The sequence below is a fragment of the Triticum dicoccoides genome, chromosome 7A (genome assembly GCF_002162155.2).
Source record: "Triticum dicoccoides isolate Atlit2015 ecotype Zavitan chromosome 7A, WEW_v2.0, whole genome shotgun sequence".
NCBI classification, from domain to species: domain Eukaryota; kingdom Viridiplantae; phylum Streptophyta; class Magnoliopsida; order Poales; family Poaceae; genus Triticum; species Triticum dicoccoides.
This window is the reverse complement of record NC_041392.1, coordinates 498167324-498183533: the sequence shown is the minus strand read 5'-3', so window position 1 is coordinate 498183533 and position 16210 is coordinate 498167324. Positions and strand designations below refer to the sequence as shown.

General features: G+C 41.3%; 1 protein-coding gene across 3 annotated transcripts; it reads right to left on the bottom strand.

Annotated features, from left to right (window-relative positions):
• Nucleotides 1-12353: 12353 nt before the first annotated feature.
• LOC119332438 lies at nt 12354-15942 on the bottom strand. Of its 3 annotated transcripts, none has more exons than XM_037605625.1 (4): nt 14328-15942; nt 13088-13388; nt 12806-13010; nt 12354-12734 (listed from the first exon to the last, which is right to left on the bottom strand). In XM_037605625.1, exons 2-4 carry the CDS (start codon nt 13241-13243, stop codon nt 12559-12561), a joined length of 537 nt encoding a protein of 178 aa, XP_037461522.1. In that variant the 5' UTR covers nt 13244-13388; nt 14328-15942; the 3' UTR covers nt 12354-12558. The 3 variants fall into 3 exon arrangements, with proteins under 3 accessions (XP_037461522.1, XP_037461523.1, XP_037461520.1); XM_037605626.1 differs by having other exon boundaries at nt 13088-13384; XM_037605623.1 differs by having other exon boundaries at nt 13088-15942.
• Nucleotides 15943-16210: the final 268 nt, after the last annotated feature.

Sequence of the window (16210 nt, the reverse complement as noted above, 5' to 3'; positions counted from 1 at the left end):
TTAGAGACCTATTCTGCACAGCTCCAAAAGTCCTGAAACTTCACGGAAGACGTTTTCGAAATATATAAAAAATACTCAGTGGAAGAAGTTCACCAGGGGGCCACACCCTGCCCACGAGGGTGAGGGCGCGCCCTACCCCCTGGGCGCGCCCCCTACCTCGTGGGCCCCCTGGTGGCCCTCTGGTGGCCATCTTCTGCTATATGAAGTCTTTCAATGGAAAAAAATCATAAGCCATCTTCTCGGACGAAACTCCGCCGCCACGAGGTGGAACCTTGGCGGAACCAATCTAGGGCTCTGGCAGAGCTATTCTGCCGGGGAAACTTCCCTCCGGGAGGGGGAAATCATCGCCATCATCATCACCAACGCTCCTCTCAAAACCCTAGTTCATCTCTTGTATCCAATTCTTGTCTCCAAGTCCGGGATTGGTGCTAGTAGGTTGCTAGTAGTGTTAATTACTCCGTGTAGTTGATGCTAGTTGGTTTAATTGGTGGAAGATCATATGTTCAGATCCTATAAGCATATTAATACCCCTCTGATTATGAACATGTTCATGCTTTATGAGTAGTTACGTTTGTTCCTGAGGACATGGGAGAAGTCTTGCTATTAGTAGTCATGTGAATTTGGTATTCGTTCGATACTTTGATGAGATGTATGTTGTCTCTCCTCTAGTGGTGTTATGTGAACGTCGACTACATAACACTTCACCATTATTTGGGCCTAGAGGAAGGCATTGGGAAGTAATAAGTAGATGATGGGTTGCTAGAGTGACAGAAGCTTAAACCCTAGTTTATGCGTTGCTTCGTAAGGGGCTGATTTGGATCCATATATTTCATGCTATGGTTAGGTTTACCTTAATACTTTTGTTGTAGTTGCGAATGCTTGCAATAGAGGTTAATCATAAGTGGGATGCTTGTCCAAGTAAGGACAGTACCCAAGCATCGGTCCACCCACATACCAAATTATCAAAGTACTGAACGTGAATCATATGAGCGTGATGAAAACTAGCTTGATGATATTCCCATGTGTTCTCGGGAGTGCTTTTCTCTATATAAGAGTTTGTCCAGGCTTGTCCTTTGCTACAAAAAGGATTGGGCCACCTTGCTGCACTTTATTTACTTTTTTTACTTGTTGCTCGTTACAAATTATCCTATCACAAAACTATCTGTTACCACTTATTTCAGTACTTGCAGAGAATACCTTGCTGGAAACCGCTTATCATTTCCTTCTGCTCCTTGTTGGGTTCGACACTCTTACTTATTGAAAGGACTACGATAGATCCCCTATACTTGTGGGTCATCAAGACTCTTTTCTGGCGCCGTTGCCGGGGAGTGAAGCGCCTTTGGTAGGTGGAATTTGGTAAGGAAAAAATTATATAGTGTGCTGAAATTTACTGTCACTTGTTACTATGGAAAGTAATCCTCTGAGGGCTTGTTCGGGGTATCTTCACCCCGACCAGTAGAGCAAAGAGTTGCTCCTCAACCTACTGAACCTACTGAAAATGAAAATGTCTGCTTTGAAATTCCTTCGGGTATGATAGAAAAACTGCTAGCTAATCCTTTTGTAGGAGATGAAACAAAGCATCCTGATGAGCATCTAATATATGTGGATAAAATTTGTGGATTATTTAAGCTTGCAGGTGTAGCCGGAGATGTTGTTAAGAAGAAGGTCTTCCCTTTATCTTCGAAGGGGGATGCATCGACATGGTATAGGCTATGTGATGATATGGGGTCGTGGAACTACAAACGATTGAAATTGGAATTTCATCAGAAGTTTTATTCTATGCATCTTGTTCATCGTGATCGCAATTATATATATATATATATATATATATATATATATATATATATATATATATATATATAACTTTTGGCCTCGCGAAGGAGAAAGTATCGCTCAAGCTTGGGGGAGGCTTAAATCAATGTTATATTCATGCCCCAATCATGAGCTCTCAAGAGAAATGAGTATTCAAAAAAATTATGCTCGGCTTTCTGATAGTAATCGCACCATGCTTGATACTTCTTGTGCTGGCTCTTTTATGATGAAGACTATTGAATTCAAATGGGATTTATTGGAAAGAATTAAACGCAACTCTGAAGATTGGGACCTCGACAAAGGTAAGGAGTCAGGTATGACACCTAGGTATGATTGTGTTAAATCTTTTATGAATACCGATGTTTTCCGTAAATTTAGCACTAAATATGGACTTGACTCTGAGATAGTAGCTTCTTTCTATGAATATTTTGCTACTCATGTTGATCTCCCCAAGGAGAAGTGGTTTACATATCATCCTCCCATAGAAGTAAAAGTAGCTGCACCTATTAAAGTTGAAGAAAAGATTGTCACTTATAATAATCCAATTGTTCCTACTTCTTATGTTGAGAAACCACCTTTCCCTGTCAGGATAAAGGATCATGCTAAAGCTTCAACGGTGGTTCGTAAAAGCAATATTAAAACTTATACACCTCCTGAGCAAATTAAAGTGGAACCTAATACTGCTATTGTTAAAGATCTCTTGTCTGATAATATTGATGGGCATGTTATTTATTTCTGTGATGAAACTGCTAGAATTGCTAAACCTTGTGCTAAAAATAAACCTAGACCTATGGTGGGCATGCCTGTTATTTCTGTTAAAATAGGAGATCATGGCTTATCATGGCTTATGTGATATGGGTGCCAGTGCTAGTGCAATACCTATTAGCCTATATAGAGAAATCATGCATGATATTGCACCTGTTGAGTTAGAATATATTGATGTCACAATTAAACTTGCCAATAGAGATACTATTTCATCAATGGGAATTGTTAGAGATGTTGAAGTCTTGTGTGGGAAAACTAAATATCCTGCTGATTTTCTTGTTCTTGGTTTCCCACGAGATAGCTTTTGTCCCATTATATTTGGTAGACCCTTCTTGAACACTGTTAATGCTATCATAGATTGCAAAAGGGATGTTGTTACTATCGGTTTAGATGATATGACTCATGAATTTAATTTCTCTAAATTTAGTAGACAACACCGTGAAGAAGAATTACCTAGTAAAGATGAAATTATTGGTCTTGCTTCTATTGCCGTACCTCCTAGTGATCCTTTAGAACAATATTTGCTAGACCATGAAAATGATATGTTTATGAATGAAAGAAGGGAAATAGATGAAGTATTCTTTAAACAGGAACCTATTCTGAAACACAATTTGCCTGTTGAAATCCTAGGGGATCCTCCTCCACCCAAGGGTGATCCCGTGTTTGAGCTTAAACCGTTGCCTGATACTCTTAAATATGCTTATCTTGATGAGAAAAAGATATATCCTGTTATTATTAGTGCTAACCTTTCAGAGCATGAGGAAGAGAGATTATTGAAAACTCTGAAGAAGCACTATGCTGCTATTGGGTATACTCTTGATGATCTTAAGGGCATTAGTCCCACTCTATGTCAACATAAGATAAATTTGGAAGAATATGCTAAACCAGTTCGTGATCATCAACGACTGCTGAATCCTAAAATGAAAGAAGTGGTAAGAAAGGAAATACTAAAGCTCCTTGAGGCAGGTATAATCTATCCCATTGTTGATAGTCAGTGGGTAAGTCCTGTCCATTGTGTCCCTAAGAAGGGAGGTATTACTGTCTTTCCTAATGATAAAGATGAATTGATTTCTCAAAGAATTATTACAAGTTATAGGATGGTAATTGATTTCCGCAAATTAAATAAGGCCGCTAAAAAGGATCATTACCCCTTACCTTTTATCGATCAAATGCTAGAAAGATTATCCAAACATACACATTTTTGCTTTCTAGATGGTTATTCTGGTTTCTCTCAAATACCTGTGTCAGCCGAAGATCAATCAAAGACTACTTTTACTTGCCCTTTTGGTACTTTTGCTTATAAACGTATGCCTTTTGGTTTATGTAATGCACCTGCTACCTTTCAAAGATGCATGATGGCTATATTCTCTGACTTTTGTGAAAAGATTTGTGAGGTTTTCATGGACGATTTCTCCGTCTATGGATCTTCTTTTGATGATTGCTTGAGCAACCTTGATCGAGTTTTGCAGAGATGTGAAGAAACTAATCTTACCTTGAATTGGGAAAAGTGCCACTTTATGGTTAATGAAGGTATTGTCTTGGGGCACAAAGTTTCTGAAAGAGGTATTGAGGTTGATAAAGCCAAGGTTGATGCTATTGAGAAGACGTCATGTCCCAAGGACATCAAAGGTATAAGAAGTTTCCTTGGTCATGCCAGATTTTATAGGAGGTTCATTAAGGACTTCTCAAAAATTCTCGACCTCTGACTAATTTATTACAAAAAGATATACCATTTGTCTTTGATGATGATTGTGTAGAAGCATTTGAAATACTTAAGAAAGCATTGATCTCTGCACCTATTGTTCAGCCACCTGATTGGAATTTACCCTTTGAAATTATGTGTGATGCTAGTGATTATGCTGTAGGTGTTGTTCTAGGGCAAAGAGTTGATAAGAAATTAAATGTTATTCAATATGCTAGTAAAACCCTAGACAATGCTCAAAGAAATTATGCTACTACTGAAAAAGAATTCTTAGCAGTTGTATTTGCTTGTGATAAGTTCAGACCTTATATTGTTGATTCTAAAGTAACTATTCACACTGATCATGCTGCTATTAAATATCTTATGGAAAAGAAAGATGTTAAACCTAGACTTATTAGATGGGTTCTCTTGCTACAAGAATTTGACTTACATATTGTTGATAGAAAGGGAGCTGAGAACCCCGTTGCAGACAACTTGTCTAGGTTAGAAAATGTGCTTGATGACCCACTTCCTATTGATGATAGCTTTCCAGATGAGCAATTAAATATCATAAATGCTTCTCATACTGCTCCATGGTATGCTGATTATGCTAATTACATTGTTGCTAAGTTTATACCACCTAGTTTCACATACCAGCAAAAGAGAAAGTTCTTCTATGATTTGAGGCATTACTTTTGGGATGACCCACATCTTTATAAAGAAGGAGTAGATGGTGTTATTAAACGTTGTGTACCTGAGCATGAACAGGAACAGATCCTACGCAAGTCTCACTCCGAAGCTTATGGAGGACACCATGCTAGAGATAGAACTGCACATAAGGTATTGCAATCTGGTTTTTATTGGCCTACTCTCTTCAAGGATGTCCGTAAGTTTGTCTTATCTTGTGATGAATGTCAAAGAATTGGTAATATTAGTAGACGTCAAGAAATGCCTATGAACTATTCACTCGTTATTGAACCATTTGATGTTTGGGGCTTTGACTATATGGGACCTTTTCCTTCCTCTAATGATATACACATATTTTAGTTGCTGTTGATTACGTTACTAAGTGGGTAGAAGCTATTCCAACTAGTAGTGCTGATCATAACACTTCTATTAAAATGCTTAAAGAAGTTATTTTTCCAAGATTTGGAGTCCCTAGATATTTAATGACTGATGGTGGTTCATATTTTATTCATGGTGCCTTCCGTAGAATGCTTGCTAAGTATGATGTTAATCATAGAATTGCATCCCCTTATCACCCTCAGTCTAGTGGTCAAGTAGAATTGAGTAATAGAGAGCTCAAATTAATTTTGCAAAAGACTGTTAATAGATCTAGAAAGAATTGGTCCAAGAAACTTGATGATGCATTATGGGCCTATAGAACTGCATATAAAAATCCTATGGGTATGTCTCCGTATAAAATGGTTTATGGAAAAGCATGTCACTTACCTCTCGAACTAGAACACAAGGCATATTAGGCTATTAAAGAGCTCAACTATGATTTTAAACTTGCTGGTAAGAAGAGGTTATTTGATATTAGCTCACTCGATGAATGGAGAACCCAAGCCTACGAAAATGCCAAGTTGTTTAAAGAAAAAGTTAAAAGATGGCATGATAAAAGGATACAAAAGCGAGAGTTTAATGTAGGTGATTATGTATTGCTATACAACTCTCGTTTAAGATTTTTTGCAGGAAAACTTCTCTCTAAATGGGAAGGTCCTTACGTTATCGAGGAGGTCTATCGTTCCAGTGCCATAAAAATCAACAACTTCGAAGGCACAAATCCGAAGGTGGTGAACGGTCAGAGAATCAAACATTATATCTCAGGTAATCCCATAAATGTTGAAACCAATGTTATCAAAACCGTAACCCCGGAGGAATACATAAGGGGCACTTTCCGGAACGTTTCAGACTCCGAAAAGGAATAGGTATGTGGTACAGTAAGTAGACTGACTCCAAAACAGTTTTTAAGGCAATATTTCTCTGTTTTGGAATATTTAGAAAAATAGAAAAATAAGAAGTAGTCCGGGAAGGACACGAGGCCTCCACGAGGGTGGAGGGCGCGCCCTACCCCCCTGGGCGCGCCCCCTACCTCGTGGGCACCTCGTCGCTCTCCGGACTCCGTTTTCTTACACGACACGTATTTTGGTCAGTAAAAATTCAGTATATAATCGCCCGGGGGTTTTGACTCCCATATCACACAATTATCCTCTGTTTGTGTTTCGAGTTATTTCTGCTGCAGATTAGAGCAAGATGTCTTCGCAAGAGTCAGTGGGGAGAGCCGGGTGTCTCATCCGGCACCGAGATCAATGACAAACAACAATGTTGACCTCTTTGGGCCAGCAACGGAGAAAGAGATGGAGGTTGAATTGAAGAGGATAGATGCCATGGAAGAGGACCAAGAAGTCACTTCCCACTTCCGAGCTGGATTCACAATGGGAGAACTTCAGAGCTCGGCTATTCCAAATTCGGTTATCACTTCCAATGTTAGATTTCTTTCTTATGAGAATATGAAAAAGAGTGTCACTGGTTCTCCCGCAGCTATGCAGCACCCTTGGGTGCAGGGAGCTTTGGCTGTTACAGGAAAACTCCGAAAGGAAATAATGGACCTCAAGCAGCAAGTCAATAAGCTCGAGGAGGAGAATCATATCCTAAGGGGCATCATCGCCAAGAATGTCACATCACCATCTCCGAAAAGAGAGACATAATCACATGGGTATGGGCACTCCCCTTGGCAACTGCCAAGCTTGGGGGAGTGCCCCGGTATCGTATCACCATCACTTTTATCTTTACCATTTTCCTTAGTTCGATCCTTTTGGTAATATCTTGATCTAGTAGAATAAAAGTTCTTAATATGATCTAGTTATGAGTTTTGCTTTATAATTCCTCTATGTAATCGAGTCCGTGACCGTGAGCTATATATAATAAAGATTAGTGTTGAGTCAAGGGCTTGATTATTTTACCATGATCCTAAGTGAATAAAAGAAAAGATAAAGAAATAAAAAGAAACAAAGAGATCATGTGAGTCTTATGAAGAGTAATGAGCTCACATAGAAAAAGTATGATGAATAAAAGTTGTTGAGAGTTGACAAGCATAGTTTTGGTCATCGTTGCAATTAATAGGAAGTAATAAAGAAAGAGAGGTCTTCACATATAAATATACTATCTTGGACATCTTCTATGATTGTGAGCACTCATTAAAATATGACATGCTAAAGAGTTGACGTTGGACAAGGAAGACAACGTAATGGGTTATGTTTTCTTACATCTGAGATAAACTATATTGTCATGGATCATCCAACATGGTTGAGCTTGCCTTTCCCCCTCATGCTAGCCAAATTCATCGCACCAAGTAGAGTTACTACTTGTGCTTCCAAATACCCTTAAAACCAGTTTTGCCATGAGAGTCCACAATACCTACCTATGGATTGAGTAAGATCCTCCAAGTAAGTTGTCATCGGTGCAAGCAATAAAAATTGCTCTCTAAATATGTATGACCTATTAGTGTGGGAGAAAATAAGCTTTATACGATCGTGTGATATGGAAGAAATAAAAGCGACAGACTGTATAATAAAGGTCCATATCACAAGTGGCAATATAAAGTGACGTTCTTTCGCATTAAGATTTTGTGCATCCAACTAGAAAAGCGCATGACAACCTCTGCTTCCCTCTGCGAAGGGCCTATCTTTTACTTTTATCTCCTACCTTGCATAAGAGTCATGGTGATCTTCATCCTTCCTTTTTACATTTCATCATTTGGCAAGCATAGTATGTTGGAAAGATCCTGGTATATATGGCTAATTGGATGTGAGTTTCCATGAACTATTATTGTTGATATTACCCTTGAGGTAAAACGTTGGGAGGCAAAACTATAAACCCCTATCTTTCTCTGTGTCCGATTAAAACTCCATACCCATGAGTATTGCGTGAGTGTCAGCAATTGTGAAAGACTATATGATAGTTGAGTATGTGGACTTGTGGAAAACCTTTTATACATTGACTCTTTTCTATGTTATGATAAATTGTAATTGCTACAATGACTGAGATTATAGTTTGTTAGTTTTTAATAAAGTTTACGATTCATACTTGAAATTGTGATTGAATTATTACTCTAGCATAAGAAATCATATGACAAGAATTATATAAGTTGTTGTTCTAAGAATGATCATGATGCCCTCATGTCCGTATTTTATTTTTATTGACACCTTTATCTCTAAACATGTGGACATATTTTTCGATTTCGGCTTTCGCTTGAGGACAAGCGAGGTCTAAGCTTGGGGGAGTTGATGCGTCCATTTTGCATCATGCTTTTATATCGATATTTATTGCATTATGGGTTGTTATTACACATTCTGTCACAATACTTATGCATATTCTCTCTTATTTTACAAGGTTTACATAAAGAAGGAGAATGCCGGCAGCTGGGATTCTGGGCTGAAAAATGAGCAAATATTAGAGACCTATTCTGCACAGCTCCAAAAGTCCTGAAACTTCACGGAAGATGTTTTCGGAATATATAAAAAATACTTAGCAAAAGAAGTTCACCAGGAGGGGCACACCCTGCCCACGAGGGTGGGGGGTGCGCCCTACCCCCTGGGCACGCCCCCTACCTCGTGGGCCCCCTGGTGGCCCTCCGGTGGCCATCTTCTGCTATATGAAGTCTTTCGATGGGAAAAAATTATAAGCCATCTTCTCGGACGAAACTCCGCCGCCACGAGGCGGAACCTTGGCGGAACCAATCTAGGGCTTTGGCAGAGCTGTTCTGCCAGGGAAACTTCCCTCCGGGAGGGGGAAATCATCGCCATCATCATCACCAACACTCCTCTCATCAGGAGAGGGCAATCTCCATCAACATCTTCATCAGCACCATCTCCTCTCAAAACCCTAGTTCATCTCTTGTATCCAATTCTTGTCTCCAAGTCCGGGATTGGTGCTAGTAGGTTGCTATTAGTGTTAGTTACTCCATGTAATTGATGCTAGTTGGTTTAATTGGTGGAAGATCATATGTTCAGATTCTATATGCATATTAATACCCCTCTGATTATGAACATGTTTATACTTTGTGAGTAGTTACGTTTGTTCCTGAGGACATGGGAGAAGTCTTGCTATTAGTAGTCATGTGAATTTGGTATTCGTTCGATATTTTGATGAGATGTATGTTGTCTCTTCTCTAGTGGTGTTATGTGAACGTTGACTACATAACACCATCATTATTTGGGCCTAGAGGAAGGCATTGGGAAGTAATAAGTAGATGATGGGTTGCTAGAGTGACAGAAGCTTAAACCCTAGTTTATGTGTTGCTTTGTAAGGGGCTGATTTGGATCCATATGTTTCATACTATGGTTAGGTTTACCTTAATACTTTTATTGTAGTTGCGGATGCTTGCAATAGAGATTAATTATAAGTGGGATACTTGTCCAAGTAAGGACAATACCCAAGCACCGGTCCACCCACATACCAAATTATCAAAGTACCAAACGCGGATCATATGAGCGTGGTGAAATTAGCTTGACGATATTCTCATGTGTCATCGGGAGCACTTTTCTCTATATAAGAGTTTGTCCAGGCTTGTCCTTTGCTATAAAAAGGATTAGTTCACCTTGCTACACTTTATTTACTTTTGTTACTTGTTGCTCGTTACAAATTATCCTATCACAAAACTATCTGTTACCACTTATTTCAGTACTTGCAGAGAATACCTTGCTGGAAACCGCTTATCATTTCCTTCTGCTCCTTGTTGGGTTCGACACTCTTACTTATTGAAAGGACTACGATAGATCCCCTATACTTGTGGGTCATCACGCCTTGGCAACTGCGTGCCATCAATGCAGGCGGTAGATGGGCGACTGTCGTGTCGTTTGAATGCGCGACAGTCACCTACACGAGGAAATGATGCAGGTGGCGCTCTCTCGACCGACGCACCGCTTCAATGTCGGTGCCAGTGAGTGGTCGCGTCCGCTCTAGCCGGGCGTGAATGCGAGCGCTGACGCTCTAGAGCGGCGGTGACCGAAAACGCACGAGGAGGGGGAGGGGGTTTGGGTTTTGGTGGGTCAGGGCAGTCAGAAGCGGGCTTGGATGGGTCCGCACACCCGCAAACCTTCCCCATTTTTGTTTTCGATTTGTGGAAAAAATCGCATCCGAACCGCGTCGCGGACCGATACATGACTGCCTTGGATGGCTTCTGCAGTCCGAACCACGCGGTCCGGATGGTTGCAGAAGGTTTGCGGGTCGCGTTGAAGATGCCCTAAGGTTCTGGATTTATATTCAAAATTTCCAACGATAAAAGACATATAAGGTTCTGGATTTATATTCAAAATTTCCAACGATAAAAGACATAAAAAATTAAGAAAATTACATTCAGTATCTAACAAAGGCAAGCAAAACTCAATCTCCAGCACAAAAAATGGACCGTAAATAACTACAGGCGCGGAACGCCCTCTGCAATGGTAGAATAGGATTCTACTACTCTGGTGCGGGCTGTTAAACGGAGAAGAATATGACTGGCCAGGGAGATTGACTTCTCTGCTCGTTTAAATCTTGTCAAGTTCAAAGTAGCAGACTGCCTAGCTGCAGGTGGTGCACAACCAGGCCATGCGGCCACTGCAATTCTGCAAACCTGCTGGTTTGGCCGTTTGCTTTGGTGAACGGAATGCCAATCTTTATCTTTATCTTTACCTACTAATAAAGCGGCTATCGCTTCTGCCCGTTCGTCATTAAAACTGCCCCTAAAGTTGTAAATAATTACCCACCAATGCCACCGGTAAGTGAGAAGAACGTTTTTTTTTCGCGCTCGCCCATAGCTCAATAAGAGGAGATCCCCTCATACACAACTACCAGGTGAGCAGCGCACTGGTTGGTTCCGTGACCTACCGCGCTAGAGGTCGTGAGTTCGATTCCCACAACCACCCTTTTCCTTTAAAAAATCAATTACTTTTTGAAATTTTCATATCTTTGAAACCCTAACTTTAAATCTGACATGCCATATATAAAAATTCATCAAAAAAATATGTAGATTTCAAATATGCTATTATCATTAATTTTTGAAATTACGTTCAGGGTGCAAACTTAAATAATACCTTCTTTGTATGATGAGATATTTTAGAAATGCCTATTACATATGTCCTTATAGATTGGTTGTTTTTGTGGAGCTATTCTATATGTTTGCAACCAAATTAAGTCTATATGTTTGCAACCACCCTTTTCCTTTAAAAAATCAATTACTTTTTGAAATTTTCATATCTTTGAAACCCTAACTTTAAATCTGACATGCCATATATAAAAATTCATCAAAAAAATATGTAGATTTCAAATATGCTATTATCATTAATTTTTGAAATTACGTTCAGGGTGCAAACTTAAATAATACCTTCTTTGTATGATGAGATATTTTAGAAATGCCTATTACATATGTCCTTATAGATTGGTTGTTTTTGTGGAGCTATTCTATATGTTTGCAACCAAATTAAGTCTTGAACTGAATTATGATTGCACACACACACACACATTCGCGTCGCGTCGCATATATATGCGCTGGGTATATTCACTCCGTCCGAAAAAACTTGTCCTTCAAAGAGATATACCTTGCACTAATTTGATGTTAGATACATCCATTTGAGGGACAAACTTGGGACAAGTTATTTTGGACGAAGGGAGTATATGAAAACACTTATGCACATGTTATCATTAAATACTAAAATGTACTTTGCTATTTCATTCTAATGCAATATTTTTTTTGCGTCATCGAGAAACAACAACAAATGCGTAAACATATATTGGCAACTAGGGATATTTGCGTTGTATAATGAATTCTAAACACCTTCAGTTCACTTCAAAAATCATCACACCTTTATGTTTTTGCACAACACCACTTATCATGTTGCTTTTTTTTAGAAAAGTTATCATGTTGCTTGTTACGTGGCATCATGAAAGATTTCAAGGATTTGCTGATGTCGTTAAGTGTATGTATGAGGCGTGAATATTTTTTTCTCCCGTTGCAACGCACGGGCACTTTTCCTAGTTATACCAAAAAAGGTAAATAAGAACTTGCAGTTCACCAACCGTGACAGCAACAATTTAAAGCAGAGTAAACCAGTCGCATCAAAGAAAATACGAGTGTGACATTAGAACCAACAACGCATAATACCAGTGTTACAAACCATTGCTGCCCTGCTACTCGATATTCTTCAGATGCTGCTGGGGCTAGGAATACATTCATAAATCAACTAGGAATCAACAGATCAAGAGCATGCAAGAGCTACAGCTAACTTACAGTACTAGAATAAAGGACAAGGCCATCATCAACTCATATCATCATCAGAAGATAAACTCCGGACTGTTGCTGGATCGAATTCATCAGAGTCACTGTCCTCATAATAGAAGGGAGGTTGTATATCTTCCCTGCCCATATCGTATATCCCTTTTAACGGGTGCCTCGGTTCACCCATTCCTTGGTTCTCACGGGCATAACATTTACCTGCCAAAGTAAATCACAATGTTAGAATCTTTTTAGGTCACTACAAGTCATAAGGTGAAAAGTTTCCATACCATATTGATCTTGCTCCAAAGGATAACAGGCATAGAGTTTTATCATACATATCGATTTGACCTCGGCGAAGTACATCACCGACATCCAATCAGCTGAGCCAAGCTTCTTTATATTGACAGTAAAGTTGAAGTGATGGAATATCTTTAAATAATCCTCCACATTAAGACATTGATGGACAAGCTCGTCAAATTCATAATCAAGTCCCTAAGATGAAACAAGTGTTAGTCATAGTTCTCTACAGTCCCAACAATAAAAAGCATTTTAGAGCAGACATGGAGAACCTTAAGATCATCTTTGCTCTCAATGTATCTTGTGAAAGCCACCATCGCCTCCTCGCACATCCATCGTTTCGCATTTGCAGCAATTTCTTCTTCCTTAGAAGCGTAAGTATGTTGTCCCCGTGCTTGGACTGATTGAGTTTGTTTTCCAACTTTCATGTCTGCATATTCTCTGTTAGTTTCAAAGTCGAGTGGCCAATATCCTTGTGCTTGGAAAAATTGAGCTCGCTCTTCAGCTTGTCTTCTCTCAATATTTATATCACCTTGATGGTCGAGTGGATAAAATCCTCCAAATATTTCCTGCCTAGACAGAAATATAAGAATCCGGTCAGCAAAACATGGTTAATAATGTAATCTAGATAGATATACAAGAAAGTTCGTGTAGTGATACAACATGGGACAAGATGCAATAAACTGATTCTCAATTTAATTAAACTTGCATTAATAGACTATAAGCACTCTTTGCTTAGATATAGGAGAAAAGTCATGTAATAAACCTTGCTTTATTCACTATGAACCTTTGATTATAGTATTTGTGTATGGATATAAGACAGGTTCACTACGTGGGGTTCACTAACCAGGTTCTAGAAATATGGATGATGTGGGGTTCACTATGCGTAGCAACTGAGCTAATCTGCATTATGACATGCGAAAGACAATCGCATAGCTCCATTTAAAGCTATTTGTTGAGAAACCTAACAACAACAACTGTTTTCTGAATATCAGTATGCATCATATGAAATTGTGAATCGACTGTTTCAGCATGTATCACCACCCTAGGCCAAACAATTTACATCCATGCTTTAGTCAACGTCTACTGTGACTAAATTTGAAGCTTGAAAGTCCTAACGAAAACAGATATCAATAATCGATCTTCAATGCACGAGGAAAGTGTGTGTGCTGAGAAGAAGTTGTTTGAATCAAACGAATTATCCACAAATTCTTGCTACCATTGTTTACATAATTCATTTTCCATCATAATCTCATAATCGTGGTGGCATCCTCACCACCTCAAGGAGAAGGTAACCGAATCTATCAGATATGGATACATGCCACCAGTCTCAGGAGAGAACAACCATGCTAGGGTGAGATTGTTACCAAACACACCCAACAAGTACCAGTGTACAACCATAGGGGTCATAACAAGTACTCTACCCATTGGTGCAGCCATACGGGTCATAAAAAGTACCCAGCGCTTCAACAAACCAGTTATTAGTAACTTACAAAAGGATAATGGACATACCCGTCAGCTGATTCAAGTGTGTGAGGTGTGTCATTCAGCGTCAGGGTCTCAAACCTAGACAGATCCTTGCTTGTATCCCCAAGCTCACGGCTGCTCACCTCCTCCACATGCGCTCACGGCTGCTCACCTCCTCCACATGCTCGATGATGTGTCAGGTGACTATTACGACGAAGATGTAGAAACATAGCTAGGATTTGTTGGCATTTTCTGTTTTTCTCATGAGAAAGATAGTGCAACAAATTTAATTTGACCAACCAAAACGAAATTCGACCAACAGGGGCTAGCCCCTGTAGCGTATTGATTCAGAAGAAACAACCCAGGCACGCACATTTGTGGGGCCCAACAATGGAACCCGGGTGGCAGGCTGGGTGCAAAGCTGAGCGCACGCCACAACCTAGGGTGGTGATGCATGTTGAAACAGTCGATTCATAATTTCATATGATGCATACTGATTTTCAAAAAACACTTGTGTTGTTATGTTTCTTTAGGTCAACACAATAGCTTTTATTGGAGCTATGCGATCGTATTTCGCAGGTTATAATGCAGATTAGCTCAGTTGCTACGCATAGTGAACCCTGTTAGGATGATCTCCACCGTGTGGGCCCAACGGCCCACCGGGCCCTTAGATCCGCGCCCTGATCGGGGGCGCTCAACCCACTATGGGTGACGGGCCCCTGTCACCTGCACTATATATAAAGAGGTGGGACCATGGGTCGCAACACGAGGTCCCACCTACATCCCCTACCGATCTAGGTTAGGGTTAGTGCAGTGCTGATGGGAAGCGCCGCCACCACTTCGCCCACGATCTGCCATCACCACCGCCGCCATCCACCATGGCCACCCCATCGGGCTCACCGATCCAAGGAAAAGGTAAAGACCACCGTGAATCCTTAACCCTAACCGATCCAGGGATCTATCAATGGTATCAGCCAGAGATTGGTTTAGGATTTTCGGTACAGAAAAGAAAAGGAAATCCCCTCCTCCCCAAAGAACCCTAACAGGGCAATGAAAAGCAAACAAAAGAACACAAAAGTACACCGGAGAAGGCCTTGGGCCGCCGGCAAAGTGCGCCGCCACTCCGGCCGCGCCTGTTCCTCTCGATCCCCACACGCATCGGCAAGCCGAGGTGCGGGAACGAAGAACCAACCCCACACGGGGCAAAGAGCACCACCACCAAGCCGTTTGATGGCGGCGCGTTCACCCTCGAGGTGCTCGCGCACGCCGGCAAAGGGGTCAGCGGGGGCGCCGCATCGGAAGGCCGCGACACCTCTGCTCTCTCTCGCGCGCATACAGGAGGTTAGTGGATGGGTGAAATCAAGAAGAGGGAAAGAAAGAATCGCGACGGCGGTGGCCGTCGCCGGCGACTGCGCGTGGCGCGGTGGCTCGACGACCCGTTCAGAGGCCGCCGTCGCGAGCAAGAGGGAGAGGCGAGGGGGAGCAGAGGAGGCGCAGTCGTCGCTCTCTCTCTCCCTCTGCGAAAGAAGAAAGGAAAGGGATAAGGGAAACGGCTCGCGCGGCGCGATGGCTCCTCCGCCGTCAAAGGCGACCGGGGTTCCGCCGTCTGTGGCGAACAGAGAGACGAGGGGACAGAGTAGAAACGAAAGTGGCTAGGGTTTCGGGTCGGGAGCTCTCTGTCTCACTTTTGTTTGACCGAAAAAAGAGCTAGGCCATTCGATCGGACTGAACGGTCTGGATCGAAACCCTAAAGCAGCTCCAGGCCAGTGGGCCGAAAGAGAGAACGGACCAGGCTCCAGCAGCGCTGCCGCGGTCGGCCGTGGGCCGAGGATCTCGGGCGGACGAGCAGAGCTTCCAGCAGGCCGTGGGCCGCGAGCGGCGCGCGCGCTGGCAGGCCGAGGGATGGGCCGCGCAGTTAAAAGGGCCCA